This window comes from Podarcis bocagei (assembly GCF_964188305.1).
Source record: "Podarcis bocagei genome assembly, chromosome: 8".
NCBI lineage: Eukaryota > Metazoa > Chordata > Lepidosauria > Squamata > Lacertidae > Podarcis > Podarcis bocagei.
The window spans coordinates 11,235,087-11,257,859 of record NC_138133.1 but is presented as its reverse complement, the minus strand read 5'-3'; the positions used below and the strand labels follow the sequence as shown (position 1 = coordinate 11,257,859).

At 41.7% G+C, this 22,773-nt stretch overlaps 2 protein-coding genes across 9 annotated transcripts in view; both read right to left on the bottom strand.

Annotated features, from left to right (window-relative positions):
- Positions 1 to 22,773, bottom strand: part of ABITRAM (actin binding transcription modulator) — a 183,849-nt gene that overhangs the window by 3,670 nt on the left and 157,406 nt on the right. The window contains exon 1 of one of the 3 annotated variants that reach the window (XM_081206658.1): positions 1,716 to 1,864. The exons of the other annotated variants lie outside the window; for them this stretch is intronic. Coding sequence (XP_081062784.1) covers positions 1,716 to 1,773 — 58 coding nt within the window. The 5' untranslated portion in view covers positions 1,774 to 1,864. Of the gene's footprint in view, positions 1 to 1,715; positions 1,865 to 22,773 lie in introns of those variants that run through there. 3 annotated transcript variants of the gene reach the window in all.
- On the bottom strand, positions 6,804 to 22,561 carry SLC39A6 (solute carrier family 39 member 6). Of its 6 annotated transcripts, none has more exons than XM_081206307.1 (10): positions 22,409 to 22,561; positions 18,566 to 19,276; positions 16,480 to 16,660; positions 15,974 to 16,143; positions 13,502 to 13,714; positions 12,976 to 13,072; positions 10,766 to 11,137; positions 9,211 to 9,291; positions 8,209 to 8,399; positions 6,804 to 7,534 (listed from the first exon to the last, which is right to left on the bottom strand). In XM_081206307.1, the coding sequence occupies exons 2-10, from the start codon at positions 19,265 to 19,267 to the stop codon at positions 7,382 to 7,384; spliced, it is 2,160 nt and encodes a 719-aa protein (XP_081062433.1). In that variant the 5' UTR covers positions 19,268 to 19,276; positions 22,409 to 22,561; the 3' UTR covers positions 6,804 to 7,381. The 6 variants fall into 6 exon arrangements, with proteins under 6 accessions (XP_081062433.1, XP_081062434.1, XP_081062436.1 ...); XM_081206308.1 differs by having other exon boundaries at positions 22,421 to 22,550; XM_081206310.1 differs by lacking the exon at positions 22,409 to 22,561 and adding an exon at positions 22,238 to 22,325.

The following is a 22,773-nucleotide window of genomic DNA, read 5'->3' as shown; positions in this document are numbered from 1 at the left end:
TCTCTTCCAACTCTATGATTCTATTCCTATTCACTAAATTTGTTAGCCACTTTCTCTTGCCCGAGGCAACCCAAAATGACTTAGAAAATCAGAGAGTGAGTCAGTTACTACTGGACTAGTGTGCATATGTGTCTATGCATCCTGTAAAGCAGGGATGGGGGACTTTCAGTCCTCCAGATGTTGGGAGTGGAACTCTATCATATGGTGCGGCAGTGCCTGAACTTTGGAACTCCCTGCCTGTTGAGATGGAGCCAGGCATCTTTGCTGCATAGCCTTTTTGCTGCCTGCTTAAAAACTTTAAGGCAATCCTATCCAGATGCTAAAGGACGTGGGTGGCGCTGTGGGTTAAACCACAGAGCCTAGGGCTTGCCGATCAGAAGATCGGCGGTTCGAATCCCCTCGACGGGGTGAGCTTCCATTGCTCAGTCCCTGCTCCTGCCCACCTAGCGGTTCAAAAGCACGTCAAAGTGCAAGTAGATAAATAGGTACCGCTCCAGCAGGAAGGTAAACGGCGTTTCCGTGCGCTGTTCTGGTTCGCCAGAAATGGCTTAGTCATGCTGGCCACATGACCCGGAAGCTGTACGCCGGCTCCCTCGGCCAAGAAAACAAGATGAGTGCCGCAACCCCAGAGTCGGCCACGACTGGACCTAGTGGTCAGGTGTCCCTATACCTTTATCCAGATGCTTAGAGAACTGGGACAATCTTCATGCCGTTTAACTTTTGCCATGTCTTAAAGTAGGGTTTTCCCTGGTTTCATTGCTCTTTCTGTAAACTGCTTTGAGGTTGGGGTTTTTTTTAACAATCAAGTGGCAAACACATTTTATGAAACAACCTACCACCAGTCGCCCCTGTTCCGTATTTGCAAAAGCTTGGTCGTTTAGCCTGGCAAGCACCTACACTTTTGGAACTCCATGCCTATTGAGCTCAAGCAGGCCTGCTTAGAAAAATCCCCGTTTAGGCAAGCCTATGACTTACTGATCAGAAGGTCAGCGGTTCGAATCCCCGCAACAGGGTGAGCTCCCGTTGCTTGATCCCTGCTCCTGCCAACCTAGCAGTTCGAAAGCACACCAAGTGCAAGTAGATAAATAGGTACCACTCTGGTGGGAAGGTAAACAGTGTTTCCGCGTGCTGCTCTGGTTCGCCAGAAGCGGCTTGGTCATGCTGGCCACATGACCCAGCTGTATGCCTGCTCCCTCGGCCAATAAAGCAAGATGAGCGCCACAACCCCAGAGTCTGTCATTACTGGACCTAATGGTCAGGGGACCCTTTACCTTTTACCCAAGATGCTTCAATCAAGGCAGTTTTGATCTATTTTTGTATTTTAACTTTTCCATGCTTTAAAGCAGGGCTTACCATTTTTTCTCGATTTTATCCTTTCGTCTTTTTGCTTTGGAGGGGCTCCCCCCCCCAATCAAGCGGGGTTTCATAAATTTTAAATAAACCCCCCCAGCACCCCTTATAATGTCTGCAAATTCGACCCCCAACCCCCATCTCTGTTGCAAACCCTCCTTCGCGCCGGATCCATATTTTATCTTTTTGCAAACCGCTCTGAGCTTTGTTTGGTGTTTTGTTTTGTTTTTTGCAATCAAGAGGGGTTTCATAAATTTCAAATAAAAATCCCACCACCCCCAACCAGCAGCCCGGAGAAAAGGCCGCTCGGGGAGCCACCGCCCCGAGACAGAGCTTCCGCGGCGCTTCTGCTGTTGCAACTTTACCGGGTTTGTACCAGCGGGTGAAGTAGCGCTCCGTCACGCCGGGCGCCGCAGCCGCCATTGGCAAGAGCGCAAGGGAAACGAATCTGTAGAGTGGTTCACCTTTAGGACCGCGCGGACGTCGCGCGCCGAGGCGGGAGCGGAGGGGGCGGAGCCAAGGGCGGCAACCCGGAACCGCCTCGCGCCCGGGCATCCCCTGGCAGAGATTGGAAAAAAGAATAGATCAGTGCATCCATAAGGAGCTTCCGGGTTCGCATCTGCCAGATTTCCCCACGGAGTTGAATTTTTTTTTTTAATCGGGATTTTAGCGTCGCTGCGGTCAGGCAGAAGCTAGGCCAGACCCAAGCTGGTGCACACTTTTCCTACCCCTATATTTCGCGAGAAATGTTCGTGAGAGGGGAAATAATAAACCTCCGGCAATGCTACATTTTTAACGCCAAATGCAGACCGTTCTGAATTGTGGCCGAGAAATAAATAGCTTACCAACAGCCTTGCAGTGCAGTCCGTTATCCGTCTTGCAGGTTGACAGGTGAGGGCAGTGAGGTTGATTTGCGTTTCTGACTTGGAAATGCAGCAAAGAAACTCCTAGCTCTGATCCCTCCCAGGTTCAGAATTCAGTTGCGTCCAAAACTGCATTGCTCTCCGTTGACTGGCTGGCATACAGGCGCGCTGCATTTTTTAAGTGCTCGAAAACTCAAAAAAAATCACGAAATAAGAATCGAGGCTTGTGAGCAAAAACTTTGCTGCGTCCTTTGCGGGAGGATTGCGGTTGCTGCCCAAATCACAGCAAACACTGCCTGGGTTCACTGGCCGCTTGACTTTTAGTTAAATATTTAAAATTCACATCTCTATCTTCCATCACTCCCTGTGGAACGCCCTCCCACCAGATGTCAAAGAGAACAACAACTAACAGACTTTTAGAAGACATCTGAAGGCAGCCCTGTTTAGGGAAGCTTTTAATGTTTGATGTATTACGGTATTTTAATATTTTTTTGGAAGTCGCCCAAAGTGGCTGGGGAAGCCCAGCCAGATGGGCAGGGTATAAATAATTTTTATTATTTTTATTATTATTATTATTATTATTATTATTATTATTATTATTATTATTATTATTATTATCATCTTTCATCACTCCCTGGCCACATCCCATCAATCAGCCTAACCAACCAAGAGGCAGAGGGTTGTCGAGTTGCCTCCATTCTGTCAAGTGTTTAAACCAGTGGCGGATCCACTATGAAACTAATGAATGAAGCTTAAGTTTCAGGGCCTCTAATCGCAGCGGGGGACCCCCCCCCCAGCGACTTTAGTCCACATTGCTTAAACGTTTTGGGTCTAGTAGACTCAATTTGAGTCGCACAACTCAATTTGCTCTATGTTGTATATATTTCAACAATCCCAACACTTGAGTCAGTAGCACAGATGTTGCAAAGGCATGGTGATCTGTTCTGGAACATAACCCCATTGAAGAAGGCAACTGGTTACCTAGACCTCATTGCTGGTTGTGAAGGGACCTACATTTTGGGGCCTTGAAGCTTGAACTGTCAAGGGGTTTAACCATAAAATTTCCCACATTCTAGTAACTTTCCACAAAGTATTATCACATGCAGAGGTTGGATGGCCACCTATCACGTATGCTTTATTGGAGTTTCTTGTATTGCAGGGGTTGAACTAGATGACACTCGATATCACTTCCAACTCTACAATGTCATGACCAAGATGACGTTTTCCTTTAATTTTTAAGTCTGCTGCATGGTATCGTCCGCATTAAAAGTCAGTGAAGTTCACTTCCCAGCAAATGTGCACAGAAGTACCTATTAGTCTGGGTTTCTCACTGAAGTGCCCCTGCTAAGAATGTGCAAGGATATCCTGTATCCTTCCCCAAGCTGGTGTCCTCCAGATATTCTGACTACAAGTCCCATCAGTTGTCCCATGGACTTTTCAGCGATTATGGGAATTGTAGTTCCAAAAAAAATTATGAACAGCAGCAACTAGTGGGAGGCTTCTCTACACACTTTCCTGATTCATGGGCAAGTTGCAAATCTCTGAACACAGATGTTCCGTGACTCTAGAATCGGACTTCATGCTTAAAAATAAAGAGCAGCTAAGTAGTTTCAGCAACTTTTTTTTTAAAAAAAAATCTATCATGGAATTAAGAGCTCAGACTAATTACTTAACATTCAGCCTCAGTAAGTAAAATATTCACCAGCTTCCAATATTAAGAAAGTACATGGGAGAGCCCTTTCCTGACAAAGCAGGGTGGTGATGCCAGAAGCATTCAGCATGGCATTCTTATTTATTAACTTATGACTTACCTCATTGGGGTGAATCTACATGAAGCATTTGTTCCTGAAAGTATGACAAATTGGAGTTAATGATGCCTCTTGTGTGAAGCTTATTTCTCTTCTGAATCAGTGCTGTCAAATTTCCAGTTCTGAGGATAGGCTTCTAGACGTGACAAAATGTGACTTTAAGCAATAAAATATGTAGGCATGCATACGGAAAATGCTCGTGTATTTTAGTGGTATGCACACTGAGTGTGAATTATAATCACACAACACTAGGCAGTTATGTATTTTCTTTTCTAAAAACCTTGCAAAGATGTAGTATCTCAGCAGAGCTCTTCTGCAAGAAACTCTGAAACCCATCTTTTCTCAAACAGGCAACATGTTACTACCCAAGTTCAATGACTTCCCCCTCCCCCCAAAAAATATTTCTACTTTGACATTTGGCTTTAAAAGGCATTTCCCTGGAATTCTGTCCTAAAATCTCCATGCGTACGACATAGTTGAGCTACATTCTTGTGTAATCAACTGTTTTGCAAGGTTCTCAAAGTTCTGTGTCCCCTTTTTGCTTTAGGAAATTAAATTAAAATATCCTCTTAGGTTTCTCTCCCTGCCCAGGAGCTGGTCTGAAAGGTTGTGTAACTTTGATAGCAGAACTCAGGATGTTACCAGACAGAATGAACACCCCATCAGACTTAAAAAAAAAAGAAAAGAAAAGAGGCAGGAAGGAGATTCTTATGTAAAAGGAGTCTGCCAGTTAGGAAAAATTCCCTTCCTCAAATCCATCATCATACCCCTTCTTTAGATGTTCCCAATGTTGGATGTGCTATATTCAGATAGGAAGTACTGTGCAACTTTTCTTTTTACTCTTCCTGCCACCACACAAGAAGAGTTAGTACTCAAAACTTGACTGAAGCAAGCAGTACTACATGTACAAATTGCTAGCCAGTATGGTAGAGGTTGATTTAAATAGCAACTGTTAGTTGAATGAAGACAGGCTACTAGTTCTATAGATATACACCAATTTCATTATTTTGAACAGAAAACTATTTGACAAAACATTAATCATAGTGGGGTGGGAGCACTCACCTGTTTAAACACACAGGAGCCCTAGCCAGGAAAGAGATTATAGCCCAAGACATAGGAGACACTACCCTTTTCTAGACCAAAACTATCATTTACCTTATAAAAACTATTGCAAAAGCTATTATTGTGCTTATTTCTTCAAATAAATGCTTCGATCCGTTTAATTTTAGATGGTATCCAGTTCAGTAGAAAGGATTGTACTGGACTTGAACAAAGAAATCCTGTATCTAAATTCACAAATATCATCTCAAAAATATTTTTATCAGCTTTACATACACACATAAAATCAAAGTGTTTTGTGCAGCAAAGGCTTTTTTGAGATGGATAAAGGACTGTGAACTAATTTTTTCAAGAGAAAGTGCTAAAATATTGATATTTGAGACTAATGCTCAATAGCTGTAACTTTTTTTACGAGACTGAAGACCATAACAGCATCTATATTGAATATGCCCTTGGCACCTTCCCTGCTTTATCAGTCTAATTGCTCTGCATGTAGAGAAAGCCTGAAAGTAACAATGCTCTGCAGAAGTAACAGGTCTGTTCTATAATACCAATGAAATCTACATCTTCTGAAACTGCTGCTCCGGGTCTGAAACCAATGCCGGGAAACTGGTGAGAAGCAGTTTTTGCCTTATCTTTAGGAGAAACATGTCCATAAGGGCCATTTAACAATGGAATAGGCTGCCTCAGGAGGTGATGAGCTCTGTTTTGCCAGGTGTTTTAAGCACAGGTTGAACATGCCAGGGATACCTCAACTGCATCCTGCACTGAGCAAAGAGTTGGAAAAGATCATCAAGTCCTACTCTAGAATTCTCTAAAAACTGAGACGATCAGCAAAAAAGTAGATTTAAATTAATTGAATCCTAGAGTTGGAAGGAACCACAAGGGTAATTTAGTCCAACCCCCTTCAGTGCAGCAATCTTTTGCCCAATGTGAGGCTCGAACTCAATCATGAGTCTCATGCTCTACTGACTGAGCTATCAACCTAAGTTGATATGATCTATCAACCCAGATCATATGGAACTTTATGAGCAAGGTTGGGCCAGCAACAAAATACATTTTAAGGAGCTTCTCGCCTGAAGCGCACATAAAGGTAAGCTATCCTGGTAAAATATATAGCAAAAGCTAGTATTATAGAATTAGGAGAACTGCTACTCTATCCAAACTATGACATGCGTCTTAGCAGCTGATTTAGGCCTGTGACACTCCTGTTGCACACATGCTTTTCATACCACCAAGCTCTTAAGAATCCAGTTCTCTAGGAAGTGAAAGATGTTCTTTCCAACACTAGTTTCTATTTTAAGCATATGTATGGTGTGAAAAAACAATTCCGATTCAACTATTCACTCTGGCTCATGCACTACTAAACTTAGAACTGTTAAGTGTGCACGCAATACAGTTCAGAGCAGAATTCTACAGTCTCCCCGTACTTGTGCTCTTTTGTCTGTGCAGTTCATTCCTTATAACCTTCCCAATATTGTGAGGCACCTCTGGTAATTGTTTTGTCCCCCACTGGTTTTAGATTTCTGTCAACACTTTCACTTAAATACACAGCATAGCTCTTTTTGAAAATATCGTCACATTCCAATTTTTAAAACTACATGCATTTGTTTGACGTAGAACCTTGACTCGATGTAGATTTGAGGCCTTGAAGTGGGACATTTCACAACTTTTTACTGTAGTGTTAATAATTTTGTGAACATAAACACAAGTGAGCATGTAATTTTAATGGTAAGCCAAATATTTAATCTCTTCTTTAGAAAACTTGTTTACAGTAGCATAATTGGTCATGAATGCTCTGAGTGCTTGTTCCCCCTGCAATAGCAGGAATGAAAATGACAGCTTTTGGTTTTTCTCTATCATATTACATCAAAAGCAATACAACTTCATTTTGGGATCACTTTGTTAACATATACAAGACTAAGACAAAACCTCACATTGCATGCTATTAAGTATCCTTACAATATTAAATAACTTTTCAAAATAGTAAAGAAACACTTCCCTTACAGTTTTAGCTTTGGCTATGTTAGGCAAAGTGTGCTATTTAATATGCCAGTTTCCCCATAGTGCTACATACTATATTGGTAAAGGTACCTTTTTTTAAAACCTTTTTTACATACCATATTCTTGCCATGTATGCAAGCAGTTAATACTACTAAAAAGGCCTAATCAGGAGGCAATTAAGAGGTAAAAAGTGCCCACAGTTAGTTTTCAGTACCATGTCAGTATCAGGAATGTAAAAAGAAAGAAAGAAAGAAAGAAAGAAAGAAAGAAAGAAAGAAAGAAAGAAAGAAAGAAAGATTACAAGTTTATGCTGAACACAATTTTATGCTCAAACACAGAGATAAGTAGCATAATACCAAAACCTAACAAAATCCCAGCATTCTGTAACAGAAAATACCCCCAGCGACTACATCCATGATCACTAGCGTCATTGTGGAGCATTTCAGGCACCTGAATTTAAAAAAGAGAGAGAGAGACATAAACAAAATTAATCTGAATACTATAGAAAGAACATGTTGATGCTGAGCCATTAAGTTGTTCAAGTTGGTAATAATTCCCCTTCTGTGAAGACGAGAGCAGCTATAAAATACTGCAGTATATCCCCAATTTCTAACCTAAGTGCTCTTGTGCAGGGTTCCAGCCAGACAACCATGCTATCTTATGAAGCTCAAACAAGCCATTTTACCCCAATCCACCCTATCCTTCAACATGCCATGGCTCCTGGTGTCCATTGAGCATGCAGAGTCCTCACCGGGCTGTTTGAATGAGGGAGCTGCTGTATTTCTGCAAAGCGTGGGGTTCCCCAAGCATGCTGATAGTTTTCCTCTTGTTTCTCAGTGGACCTGTTTTAAGCTTGCTATTAGGGACAATGAGAGAAGACTGCTATGTCAGCTATAGAAGCAAGCAGACTATGTTCCTTCATGTCGTACTTGTAGCTCTCCTTGGCTGAATTTAAGTAACCACTGCTAGGATGCTGAACTAAATGTACCCTTTGCCTGATGAGGAAAGGCTCTTATATACAGCAATTCAGACGCTGGCATCATCTTTGGTTAAAGTTCTGTTGCTGCAACTATTTCGTACCAGAATGCTAACAATATCCAATGATACTTATATACAGTACTTACCATATCAACAAGGGCCACATACATAAACAGCCCAGCCGTAAGTGCAAAGATCCACATAGATACATTGTCTGCATAGTGGCCAATGAGTATCCCAGTAGCCATTCCAAGATAGGCCAGCATAGCTGAAAGCGCATTATAAAGAACAGCTTGTTTGACAGTCATGCCAGCTTTGAGAAGTACAGCAAAATCTCCTGCCAAGAGACACAAAACATTTTTGGTCATTTGTCAGCATACTAAAAGTCCACCATACTGCTTCATTTCCCCTGATTCCCAAGAAATATTTTTATGCCTTAAAATCTCATTTGCTTTTGTTTTTGTTTTTTAATGTGGTCAAAACTTTTGGAGGACAGGAGCGCCAAGCAATCTTAGCAGCCACAATGAATATCCTGCATATGTATACACACTTGAAATGTATTTGGTTTTTTCCACCACTCTACTGGAAATGGACTGGGACACGCTCATAAAGTTTACATTAAACTGAAATAGTACTATTCAAGAGTCCTCACAATGGCTCTTTATAGTTAGAATTTACTGTGTTTTCAATCAGTGGAAAACTCGTATCATTTCACTATACTTCAATACAACTTAATGTAATTGGTTAAACAACATCAAGAAAAGCTGAGCTAATTTGCATTAAATTGACAATATATTGTCAAAAACCTCCCATTCAGCAATGCATATTGCCATATTAAGTGCACTGCCAACGGTGTGTAAAGTAAGTATTTGCATCATTCAAACCATTTTGTTTCCTTTGTTGGTCTGGAAGCAAGATAGAATTCATTTGCTTGAAACGAAGCAATATTAGATAGCCACGTTTTAGTTGATTGTCGTGCTTTTTAAAAAGAGCACTTTCCTTTGAGCAGTTTATTGTACAGGAGCCCAAGAGGATGGGATATCACTGTTATTCACACATACTATGAAATACCTCAATTTAACTGTGACAGTGATCAATCAATCATAGAAACAATACCCTACCAGTAACCAAAATTGGTTCCCTCTTACCCAGTTCATGTGGTAACTCATGACAAAAGACTGCAACCGAAGTGCTTAAGCCACTAGATAAACCTTCAGTAAAAGCAGCCCCTAGGAGAAGACAAAGAAAATTAAAGAGAAGCAACCTCGCTTGAAGAATGCAGTTACATCCACATATAAATATATGATGACCTAGTTTGCGCTACTGCTAAGCCAAGCCATGACTTAGCTCTGGGTAGCATAGCAACAGCAGAACTGGGAGAGGAGTAAATCAGGGTGATTTTTCCTCCCATGCTCCCTCTAAGCATCTATATCTCACCCTTTGGACTTGCCTCAGGCCATGTCCCCTTGAGTGCTTTTGCCTGGCTGGAATGCATCCTTAAACTGTGATAAGGCTGCTTGCTTGCCTGGATGTAGATGTGTATGTATAAGCCTGTACCTTTCATGTAGCAAGAATGTAGCCCACTGTACAAAGCAGTGTTAGAAACTGAGATATGAAAGCTAGGAGCTAAATGGCACCTTAAACCTAGGTTATGGGTGCAACAACAGTATGTCTAGGCACTCTTTTTTATAACAAGAATACAATGCTGAAAATGAATGAACTGCAGCTAAAATCCTATATTCATTTTTCACATGGTCTAGTTACTTCCCCTGCCCACCCCCCTAATATTCTTAAGAGGGTCTCTTCTTCAGTCTTCAGAGAGTTGTTGGAAGTGGGAAGGCAAAAAAGGTCCTCCTTTCCTTCCACTGTGCAGTTTTAATCTGAAATCTTAGGAAATTCCCTGTCGCGAAAAGCGCCTAGAACAATGGGAGTTTCGAACACCGGTACTAAGTTAAGAGTAGCATCTGTTGCTCTACTCACTTTTGCCCTTGGCTCCATCCACTGTTGGCATGCAGCCTTCAAACCGAAAAAGTTTTCAACTATGGCTGTTATAGAATCTATCATCAGAAAATGGTATGTACTTTTAACCTGGTTCGATTAAAGAAGTTCACTATAAACCTTAACACACTTTGGATCTGCAGTATATCCACCACTGGGTAGGGAATGTACTGTGAGCTTCACACATGACAGGATTTTGAGGAGACTAGTCAGAACAACCATAGATGAGAAGAGCCTTCTAAGCCATCTGGTCCAACCCCCTAGCGTCCAATGTCACTGCCTAAGACAGGCTCAACCTCAGCCCTCCAGATGTTTTGGGACTACAACTCCCATGATCCCTAGCCAGCAGGACCAGTGGTCAGGGATGGTGGGAATTGTAGTCTCAAAACATCTGGAGGGCCGAGGTTGAGGAAGCCTGGCCTAAGACCTCTAGTACTGGAGAGTTCACAACACCTCTAGGTAACTGATCCCCATTATCAAACTGCTCTTTCTGTTAAGAAGTTTCTCCTAATGTCCCACCATTATTTACCCTCCTTTTAAACCCATTAAAAGAAGCCCTGCCTTCTGCAACAGCAGACTACAAGGCTTCTGCCTTTCTACTTTTATACTAATACCAGAAATGAAGAGGTAACAGCACAGAAAAGAATTGGATCGGCCACCAATATGTATGGGACTAATCAAGAAAAAACATCAAGATACACTAACCAATTGCGAGGCCATCACTGAAGTTATGTAGTCCATCACCCATAATTACCATCCAGGCTAGAGTAGCTATACCAGCATCTTTCAGTTCTTCACGTGAGTAGCGCTGGCTATGGCTATGTGGATGATGGTTCTGATGATGATGGTGATGCAAAATGTGATGGTAATCATGGTGATGATGACTGAGATGATCCGACTGTCCTAGGGTGTCATGTAAATGTGAATGGCATTTATTTCTACACCCCCTGGATGCATATTCATGGTCAGCAGGCTCATGGTGAGCTATCATAACTTCTTCTTCTTCTTGTACTACTGGCTTCTGGGAGATGAAGTTCGAAGGCTCTTGTGAATGTGCCCCCAAGTAAGCTTCTGGCCCTTTGTGAAACACAGGAAAAGCAGATTACATTCTCAAAACAAAAAGACCCCACAGAACATTCAGAACACTTTTGCCTACTGCAACATTTTCGGTACTTGAATATCTTACTCATAAAATATTTTATGTCAGAGATGGGAAATCTGTCACCTGTCTTCTCTCTCCTGGTCTTTTGTCACGTAGGTTGGGACTGATAAGAGATGAGTATCCATAAATATCTGGAGTGCCACATATTACCCATTCTAGTTTTAGATATTTCTATTACCGTGGGTCTCGGGAGAGATGTGTAATGCACTTGGTGAAACACATTAATTTCAGATCCATTTTTATAAACATCTTCTGCCAGGCACATTTTCTTGTTGCAATACTTCCCGTATATAGGCTTGTATTAAGAAATTCAAATAATAATAAAAATAATAATTTATTATTTATACCCCACCCAACTGGCTGGGTCCCCCCAGCCACTCTGGGCAGCTTCCAACAAAACACTAAAATACAAGAAATGTGCAACCCTAATGTACAACCTGCCACCTTGCCTTTTCTACAGATCTGAAGGCTGGAAGGTGTGCTGCTTATGACCGCAGAAATAGATTTCAGTTACTATAGGATGAATCCATAAATGAGCCAGGTGAGAAATTTCTCCATACAACCCTGAGCCAAGACACTTTCCATCTTCAAATTACCTTCCCTATTTGGAGCCCAATGAAGTATTTTACTCTACTGGAGTGGACGTGCTGAACAAGATAATATTGCGGGCTTATGCTCGGCTAGCCCCATTTTACATTGACAACAGAATTCATAACATAATTAGACAAGTGAAAATAAGTTCTTGGTCTTATACAAATACTAGGAAAATTATCACTATGAAAAACGCATTTAAACTTGAAACCATTGCTTACCCATTTGCTTCTGCCCCCACCCCATTCCGGGCTCCTATTTAAAAAGTCAACTGATGCAATACTCAGTGTCGCACTATTAACCACACAGAAAAGTGGTTCCTAAATTTCCGAATTGCACAAAAATAGAACGTATAATTAAGAAATAAATGGTAAATTATGCTGGTAAGGCAGTATGAAAGTGCTCTCTTGCAGAAAACCAAGCATAACAGCATTTGAAAACTGGGCTGTTAGAAACAGCTTTAATAGATAACTTAAATAAGCAATTCCACAAGCTGTTCAAACCTTAAGCAGCAGCTACATGTCAGAAGTGAATTGTTATTCTTTCCTGCTTTGAAAAGCAGATAAAGTGAAGTATTATGATTCTAGGCAATGGGATAATGGATTAGTACAAGATACAGTATAAACATCGTCTTGTATCGATGAGAAATTGCTCTTGGATAATAAGATCTCTTCCATACAGTGAACCCTACTAGAAAGGCACATTCTAAGAATGCATATTCATACTGCTCATATAAGCTATAAGTTAGTGTCAACTTTTGTAGCCATTTCCAGAGCATCTTAGATTATATGAATATACTGAAGTACAGTGGTACCTCAGGTGAAGAACTTAATTCGTTCCAGAGGTCCGTTCTTAACCTGAGGTACCACTTTAGATAATGGGGCCTCCTGCTGCTGCCGTGCGATTTCTGTTCACATCCTGAAGCAAAGTTCTTAACCTGAGGTACTATTTCTGGGTTAGCAGAGTCTGTAACCTGAGGTACCATTGTATCAAAAGTAGCAAAAAAGGGTGGTTCATCAGACCAGAAACAATAATCACCTTTTAGCTATATGTGTAGAAAAATGCACAATACACTTAGATACCAATTTGGCTGCATGGAAACACAAAGAAGAACCCATAACATTTTGAATGACAATGCTGTACAACATTTATTAAAACTTACTATCATCTGTGTCTATTTTTTCTTCATTTGTTGAAAGCTGAGAGTCATATTTAGATAGTTGCTTCTTGATTTCTGCTTCATCATCTTCATTTTTTTTCTGAAGAAATACACTAAGTTATTAACATTTTAGGTACACATCTTGAACACTATATATCTCGTAGACTATTATTAATAAAAACATGAAATGGATTAAGAAAATCAGAAGTTGAAATACAGGAAAGAAACTGCACATAAGTGATAAAATTCACAACAAGCAACCCAAGTCATTTTGCTCATTATTAAAAGTTTCAAGTCTAAATGAAACATTTCAACCAATTCTGATTCACTACTTATCCCATCAACTTTTAAACCCTTTCAACACAATTTTATTTTTTAAAACTCTCCCTCCACAGTGCTGCAATTCATCTAAGTGCTTCCTGCTCCCTCACCAAGGACTGCTTATACTGTTCAAGCTTTGTGTAAACCATCCCTTAAGATTTGGACACAGAAAAACTTAAATTCACTTTTCAATACATGATTTCTCTACCTTTTTCTTCTTGTCTTTAAACTGTTTAATTAGTGTGATCAGGTGCTCAACAAGAAACATAAAATATAATCCACCAAGGGCTGTGAGGCCCTTCCACGTAGAATCCAAGTTAGCACTGTCTTCTGCACTTTGAAAAACAAGATGCTTAAAAGTGGGGTCTTTATTGTGTTCCAATAACGGTTTCTCATGATGATGATGATGACTTCCATGAGACTAAAAGTTGGGGGGAAAGAAGGGGGAAAAATTACTTCAGACACCTTTCCATACACAACAACAAGACGTGGGGAGTGGAAGAGTCTGCCAGCATCAGTTTATTTCAAAATCTGGGAGGAGTATCTGCGGCAGCGTTCGAAACTCCCATTGTTCTAGGGAATTTGTGACAGGGAATTTCATTAGTGCTAGCAGTTTCTGAGCCTAAAAATTCAGATTAAAACTGCACAGTGGAAGGAAAAGAGGACCTTTTTCTGCCTCCCCACTTTCAGCCATTCTCTGGAGACTGGAGAAGAGACCCTCTTAAGAATATATGGGGGGTGGGCAGGGGAAGCATGGCTTTGTTTTTTGCAGTCTTCAGATGAGGACTAGACCATTTGAAAAATGAAAGTAAGATTTTAGCTGCAGGTTCATTCATTTTCAGCTTTGTATTCTTGTTATAAAAAAGTGTGCCTAGACATTCCATTGTTGAGCCCATAACCTTGGTTTACGGTGGCATTTAGCTCCTAGCTTTCATATCTCAGTTTCAACAGTTGAACCTATGTCTGATTTGATGAAAAGTGACACTGATTAAAGCCTGGGTTACACATGTGGAAGGCTTGGATCTCAAAGGGGGTAGAGTGGACTGTACCACTTCAGACTAAAAGAAGAGCACCAGTTTCAAATGCTTCCTCCTGTAAAAACAGCTCCCTGCAAATAATAATTGCACATCAGAGGTTCTAGGCTCGTTCATTAGTTTTATTTGCATGGAATGTTCGCATAGAGGAGCATTAAAAAATAAAAAAGCTTACCTTAGTCTGAAGTGGTATGAGGAAGGTTCACAGCTCAGTGACAGAACATGTGCTCTGAATGCAGGTCGCAGCAGCAATCCCTGGCATCTCCAGGTACAGCTGAGAGAGAAGCCTTGTCTGAAACCCCAGAGAGCCACTGCAAGGCAGTGTAAACAGTACCAAGCTAGCTGAACTAACAGTCTGACTCAGTGTAAGGAAGCTTCCTGTTTCCCATATCATAACATCTCATGGTATTATGGCCGTGTTTGCATGCAACACTAAGCCAACTCGTGGCTTAGTGCAAACATGCAGACTCCCAAGAAGCTTGTTGTTTAGCTTCTTAACAACAATCCCAGGTTAAGACAAAACTTGGCTTAGCTGCTGTGCTGCACTGAGCATTCTATCTGTATAATACCAAAGCACTGTGCTACCAGTGTCTCTTCTTATGTTAGCAATGCCAGATCTTCAGATTGCAGTGATGGCCTTGGGTTCTATAGATTTTATACTCAGTTGAAAGAAGGAGGAATTTCAGCTACAGTAGCACAGCTATGGCACAAAAGGATTTGTTTTGGCAGATTTATAGTTGGATCTTATAAACTGCTACAGTAGCAAGCAAACATTTACAGCTGGGCACAAACTGGATTACCAAATCCTACCTGTGGTATCCCCAAAAGCATCCTAGTTCAGGATACTGAACTAGATTTGCCTTCAGTCTGATTCAGCATGGCACTTATTAATTACTCTAATTAACCTAAAAGCATATGTAGTTAATAGCAGAGCTAGAGCAGAGGCAGCATTAGGCAGTGTTGAACAGTATTGGGACAATGGGCAAGTTTCCCCTTCTCCTCACCTGCCATGACCCCAGTGATTATTCTTTCCCACCCGAAGCTGTTAATTTGCATTGGTAGGGAATGATGGCTTTTCACCAGAACCACAGTAGGGTGGCTGTGGTTAAACTCCTTCTTTCTACTTTCTCAGGTCCCCCAGTGCTGCTCCCTTTCAATCCCTATTTATTTACATTTTAGAAAATGCATACATTGCATGCATTCATGAAATTAATGTAATGTTTAGTTTGGCCCTAAGACTGTAAGGAAAAATACACCACAGAGTAGTTTGATGTGGAAACTGAGTTGTTAAATTAAAAACTTTATTATACTGAGGTGTGCCACAAGTAGGATTATTATGGTGCAATTACAGACATTTCCTGATCATATTTACAGTACAGTGGTACCTCTGGTTACGAACTTAATTCATTCCGGAGGTGCATTCTTAAGCTAAAACCGTTCTTATCCTGAGGCTTTTGCCAATGAGGTTTTTCACTGCGTGCGCGCGCGCCTCTGGTGCACAATTTCCATTCACATCCTGGGGCAAAGTTCGCAACCAGGAGCAGCTACTTCCAGGTTACTGGAGCTCGTAACCAGAGGTACCACTGTTATACTATGTCCTAAAGTGACTCATGCCTAGTAAATACAATGAAAAAGAAGATACTTACATGTGGAAGAAGATGTAAAAGAGCATCTCCGCTTAGGGTACCAACTGCTAATGCTACAAGGAAACTTAGAAGGAACTTGAAAAATACACGATTCATAAGAGGGACCAGTATAACACCCAGTAATGAAAGGAAACTGATGATAGAAATGGATATAAATCCACCGATCCAAGCTGAAAAGAAGAAGAAAAAACAGCTTGATTTCTTGAGTAACCAATTTCTTCCACCTTATGTCAGGGAGGGAAGTTTTATTTTGTAAAGCACTCAGTGGGAGGAATAATTTCTATGTAACACAAAAGATTGCATGCTGCATTGTGAACACTAGTTCACCTAAATAAAAACAGGTATTGTGACCCTTGCTTGAGGTTTTCTTGCACTTCAAAACAAAACCACAAAGACTTCAAGATAGCAGAATCATCCAAAACAAATTAGTGTTCAATATTTTGCTTTAAGTAGAGCATCAAAGAAGAGATTAAATAGGAAATGTTTGACTTCACCAACAAACGTACCTACTTGCAATGAATAAGTTTTTGGAGGAGTTTCTGTCTTTTCACTTGTTGCATGAATTACACAATATCTGCCATCAATCTGGTTAACGATAGCAGGGCAAATATAACTAAATTCTATGGCTGTCAATGGAACTCTTGTACTTATTCCATGAGAAAGCATCAGTTTTGAAGCATTGAAGCACTATAAAAGAGACAAACACATTTCAGGAAAATGCATACATAAACGTTGGGAACTTAACTGGAAAGATTCAAGTGCTATACCAAAAAAAGCAAAAAATCACAAACAGGCAAAACGGAACAAAATTTGTCATATATATAGGGTAGTAACAAATGTATTTATAAGCAAAAATTCAAAAGAAATGTGCAACTAATTCTCTGATTTGATTTCCCCATGCCACCACTTAAAAACCCAAAACACACAGCTATCTGCTTTTGAAACAGGTGGGGTTTCTTAAATAATGCACAATATGGCACAGACGCATGCCACCCCTATCAGCCTAAGGAGATGTAGGTTTGACATTTCTATACCAAAAGAACTGGGAACAAAGGAACAAGTTAGGTAGAAATTATTTTGATAGGCCAGCTACAGAGAGGCCAAAGGGTTTCATAACATAGGTTTATTTAATAGCATTCCAATTAAGAACTTATCCAGACAACTTGATTAATGAAGGGAATTTTTATAAGCAGTGGACAGTCATTCAAAAATGTTTTTAATGATGAAGACGAAAACTAAAATCATTGGAATTCTAAAAATATGGCTTGAATTTTAATGTCAACTAAAGGTAACCACATTGGTTGAAAAAAGGAACATATAGTTAAACTAAGCTTTTAAATAGCAACCTACCAGATAGTGAATAAAAATTATTTCAATACAACCAGGTGGAGAAGAGTATTGTAGAAGAGAATAAGTTCTTTTCCCCCTTGTGGCAGATATGTCAAAAATTACTTTAAAATGAACTTTGGACTAATAAAATGTTGAGGCCTGGAAAAATGTGTTTAGTTATTTGCAAGGCTACAATCAAATTCACTACTTTTCCATCCTGTCTGAACGATTAGAAAGCTTGCCTACTCCTCCTTTCAAAAAACGGATGCCACAAAAGTAGATATGACCTGGCCCACTGGAATATGGTATTAGCATACTGGCAGCACACCCATGAGACCCCTGATTGCTGGTACGCTAACAGAAATGCACTTATGGCAAATACATTTAAATAACAGAATGCATGTTTAGAAATGTATTCTACTTTATTGCGAGCCACTATACTGTAGCATCTCTCAATAAAGTAGCCACTATACTGTAGCATAGGAACGCGGGTGGCGCTGTGGGTTAAACCACAGAGCCTAGGACTTGCCGATCAGAAGGTCGGTGGTTCGAATCCCCGCGACAGGGTGAGCTCCCGTTGCTCGGTCCCTGCTCCTGCCAACCTAACAGTTCGAAAGCACGTCAAAGTGCAAGTAGATAAATAGGTACCACTCCAGCAGGAAGGTAAACGGCGTTTCTGTGCGCTGCTCTGGTTAGCCAGAAGCCACTTAGTTATGCTGGCCACATGACCCGGAAGCTGTACGCTGGCTCCCTCGGCCAATAAAGTGAGATGAGCACCACAACCCCAGAGTTGGCCACAACTGGACCTAATGGTCAGGGGTCCCTTTACCTTTATACTGTAGCATAGCAAAACGCTAGGAACAAATAGACTCATCAACCGCAAAGCTGGGGCATGTCAATGTCTCTTAACCTAAGCTACCTTACAAGGTTGCTTTAAGGTTAAAAACAGGAGGGGAAGAACATTTTCTGCTGTTCTGAAGGAGGAGATAAATCTGTAGATAATAAAAAGTGTTAACTTAGAAGTGCCCTGTCCCCAAGGTTTTCAGCAGCCCCAACCCAAATGCCCCATGCAAGGTTCAAGTCAAATCTTAGACTTGAACGGTTTCATAACTCTTGACCCTTATACAGCAATTCTATGAAGTGGAAAAGCAATGTAGAAAATATGCAGCAGGGGGTGGTCGAAAAAGTGCTCATAAAGAATAAGAAATACAACGCTACCAAACATCACAACTTTCCTTTCAATAAAAAACAATCTCCAAGTACCTCTTGTGTAATTTTTCTTATTTTCGAATACATGTAACTTCCTCTTTCTGATTCCCTCACGAAAACAAGCGATTCATTTGTTTTTCCATTTACAAGTGAACTCACATTGCTGCTTTCTAGAACAATGTTAGGATTGGGGCTGGCAAGGCCTATACGTGTAGACTTCAATTCTGCAGTTTCTGAATGCTGTATCAAAGGATCGCCTTCTGTGGTCGTGGTGTAGGTGGATGCAGCTATAGCAACCGTTGTACTCTTGCTATTCACAGAGCCCTCCTGGTGTTCTGTATTCTGTTTGCTAGACAAATCCTTTGCCCAATTATTCAAATGATTTTTGCTTCCACCGACAGGTTCGTCACTAGGGCAACCTATTTTCTCAGAATTTGTACTGAGGGTAACATGATTATGGTGGTGACGGTGGTGCTCATGATCTTGGGAAATTCTTTTCACCTTCTCAATGCCCATACTCCGTAGAAGTTTTCTAAATCCTTCTATAGTCAATGTATTGTTCTCCCCATAACGAGAGAAGAGTTCCTGAAGGTGATGTCTCTGCATAAGCGTGGCCAAATCAACATTGATACCAGCTGCCTTCTCAGGTATAAGGTTCTCTGTAGTTTGTGAAATAGTGGTTGATTCCAAGCCATGGTGGCGAGCTTCAGAAAACAAGTATATGAAAAGAAAAGTCACATAAAGCTTATTCGCCATAGCAGAGTCCTGTAAGGAAAATGACAAAAGAAAGCAGTTAAGTAAACGATTCATGTATCACATACTGCAATTTACTCCAGAGCAATTAAAACAAATATTTCACAGACATTCTGCTAATTTAAAACACTTTTTCTTTCTTAGTGTTAACATTACTTGATATAACATTACTTAATAATATAATATGTAATATTATATGTTTTATTCTATTCTAATAATATAATACAATAATATTTCTTGATTAGAAGTGGAACCTGCAACAATATGTATAGTGAAGTGTTTAGAATTCCTGACAGGCTACCATGCCCTGTTCCAGGATACTCCGTTCAACTCCCCATTTCCTAGGTTTCTGTTTCTCCTATCCCTAAATTGCCACCAGCATTCCACATCCACTGAACATACTCAATTTGCTCACTGTGTTGCTTTTGAAGTCCACCCCCACTTCACTGCATTTCCCCCAGGAAGCACTCAAAATTATATATACCAGGGATGTCCAACTTCCAAGAGACTACTCTACTCACATGATCTACTCACATGATTAAAATCTGGCAGTGATGTACCCCTCGGGGGGGGGGTTCAGGTAAAAGCTGCTGAGCTTTTTTTAGGGAGGAACATCCCTTGTTTGGGGGAGGGGTCAGGTCTAAAAAATGAACACAAGGACTCACCAATAAATCACTAAGGAGACAGTCCATCTTCCGTTCTAGCAATCTAGAGGACGGGGGGCGGGGGCGGGCGCAAGGCCGGATGGAGGAGCCAGCGATCTACCAAAACCTCCCAGGGATCAACCAGTCGATCCCGATTGACCTGTTGGACATCCCTGATATATACTTGCCACCATTAATCTTCAATGCTGTCTAAACAAGTAGGCCTATAAAAGATTTAGGCTCAAGTTGACATCTCCCAGGGAGGAAATTTTAAAGTCATTGGTTCTATGATGCAAGAGGCCTTGTTCAACAACCTCAGAAGTTTAACCTTGTGAGATGAAGCAGAACTTATTGTAGTTGTTGGGAATCTCTGGCCCTCCAAATGTTCAGACTCCAATTCCCATCAGCCTCAGCCAGCATGGTCAGGGATTATGAGAATTATTAACCAACAACCTGGTTCCCTAGCCCTACATTAACAGCAAGGAGGAAGGTCATACTGAAGAAGGCACAGCCAAAAGGGCCCAAGCTATTAAGAGCTTTACAGGTAAGAATTACCACCAGTAATAACATAGTATGTTGCACTAGGAGGGGAAATGTCATTAATTTAAGTTGTGTCTAGACACGTAGAGAAACACTGTTTTGGTTTAGTAGATGTGAAGGAGAAACTATATGGAAAACATGCAAATATTCCTCTTCAAAATCCTGTGTGGCAATATCTTCAGGGAGAATCAAAAAGTCACAAAATAGTAAGCGCCGCTTCCAAGTCATTGAGAATGCTTCACCAGGCTGGATGTTACATAATACAGAGGGCAGGGGCAAGGTGGTGTTGGCCCAGTGCTGAAGCCTTAAGCCAAGGTTTGCATCTAGACTTGATTCAAGACAGACATTGCAGAACTAAAGATGTTGCTGAACTACACCTTCCATCAGTCCCAGCTTGCATGTCCAGTGACCAGCTCTGGATGAGATAGCCAAAGGTTTTCCATCCCTGCCTTATGGCTTCACATAAAAGTTGGGTATTTTTTGTGTGTCCCTCTCTTCCACTCTTCCCCTTATTCCTTGTTGATAAAGATTAACGTGTAATGAAAACCCATTCAAAAATAAAAATCAGACAACAGCTTGTGATTTGTGGGTGAACATTTCTCTCTCTTTGAATTCATCCTTGTTTTTATATTTTTTTAACAGCTTAATAAACATAGTAGATAAAAATACACAGAACAGAATCTTGGGACTCTGCATTATTTGAGCAATATACAATATAACAAACTTCTGATCAATGGTATGATACATTTAAGGAGCTATTTTTTTAAGAAATCATGTATTTGCAAGCAACTTTGCATTCTGTACAGTAGAGGTTTTGTGTGCTTCATCAACAAAGGTTTTGTGTTAAAGGCCTACACTTTCCTTTACCAATAGGATTTGCTCGCTAAGATATGTATCTCCTATTTTGTTTTTTCTCTAAAAGGGGGTTAATAGTAACCAGATCCAAAAATGAGCAATAGAGGGGAGGAGATGGCGGCTTCTTGCGACATGCAACAAAAAGCACACAATGCAGGTAACACAATGGCCTTGCAGCATTCTCACAAGCCTGTGACTCTTTCCGACCAATTCATGCTCATTTATTTTGCGCTCCCACTGAGTTCGGTACGAGATACTGCATTACAGCCGGGAGGATGGCAGTCTGCTCAGAGGATCAGCAAGTCCTTGATTACATAGGTAATTCCCCTTAAACACCAGCAATGGGTGTGCCAGCTCTTTTCCACCTGCTGCTTCAACAGCTTGTTATATCTGGATCTCAGGTGAGCAGCAGACATGACAGGTTACCCCTTAGCAGAAGGGCGGTGATAACATTGTGGGTGGGTTGTGGCTACTGTTTTAGGGGAGTGGGGGTGACACAGCTTAGGAATTATGGCGCTTCAACCCCCCAAGGTATGACCGCACAGGACTCCAGCAAATAATACGTTTCGACAAGCTTCAGCTTGCTTGACACAGAGGTGAGAGAAGCTGCACCTGCAGGAATTCCCCTCCTACACACCTGTAAAAAAGATAATTGTGCTGCCCTTTGTATTTTGCGTAAGAACTGCTTTGCCCAGTTAAGGCCAACTGGTCCAGCCTGACGCCTCAGTGACGTGGGGGTTGGGGAGGGGGTGTCACAATAAGGGCCCCGCCAGCACACAGCCTCCTTTGCCTCCATAGGATCCCGAGGTAGACTGCCTCTGTCAAGAGAGGTTCGTCCACATTTACTCCCACTCGCCATCCTGTGTGGGGAGAGGGCAAGGGAGGGGGGGCGCTGATGGAACGCGGACGACGTCAGAGGACGACCGTTACTGACCGCAACCGCCACTCCGAACGAGCGCGAGCCGGACGCTCTTCACGCGCATGCGCCTTCTCTCGAACAGAGGGGGGGTCGTCTGCCTGAGACCTCCCTCCCGTTTCGTCGCCAAGGAAAACAGAGCGCTGAAGCGGGGGGGGCGAGGGGGGCAACGCAAACAGACACACTTACCGGACACCTTACCGCGAAGCCCCTCGCCAGCCCCTCATGAGCCGCCTTCTATTTTCCTCCCTTCCCAAGTGAGGAGCATCCCAGCGAACCGGCCTTTCGAGCAAGAAGAGGAGCGCGAGAGCCCCCCCGTTTCCCCACCCCTCACCCCCGAAACAGCGAATCAGGCTGCGGGGTTTCTTGTCACGAGGGCTGCCGAGAGCCAATGAGCACTTGCGCGGCCTGCCTCACGCCTCTTCCCCGCCTCAGCTTCGGCCCGGGCCTTTTTACTTAGGAGCGCGGAGCTAGGGGCGGGAGGGAACGAGACAAAAGCGTCTGCACCGGGGCCCACGTGGTTGAGGATGGCGACGGGCCCTTTGCACATGCGT

What these genes read in the sequence shown, in the direction of transcription:
- SLC39A6 (XM_081206305.1), bottom strand. Translation starts at nt 22,162, where the DNA reads ATGGCGAGTGGGAGTAAATGTGGACGAACCTCTCTTGACAGAGGCAGT. An exon ending in CACAATTATCTTTTTTACAG is followed by an intron (nt 19,277 to 21,940) that starts GTGTGTAGGAGG and finishes TTTTCCTTACAG; the next exon opens with GACTCTGCTATGGCGAATAA. An exon ending in CAGTGATGGCCTCGCAATTG is followed by an intron (nt 9,292 to 10,765) that starts GTTAGTGTATCT and finishes GTCTTCTCCTAG; the next exon opens with GGGCTGCTTTTACTGAAGGT.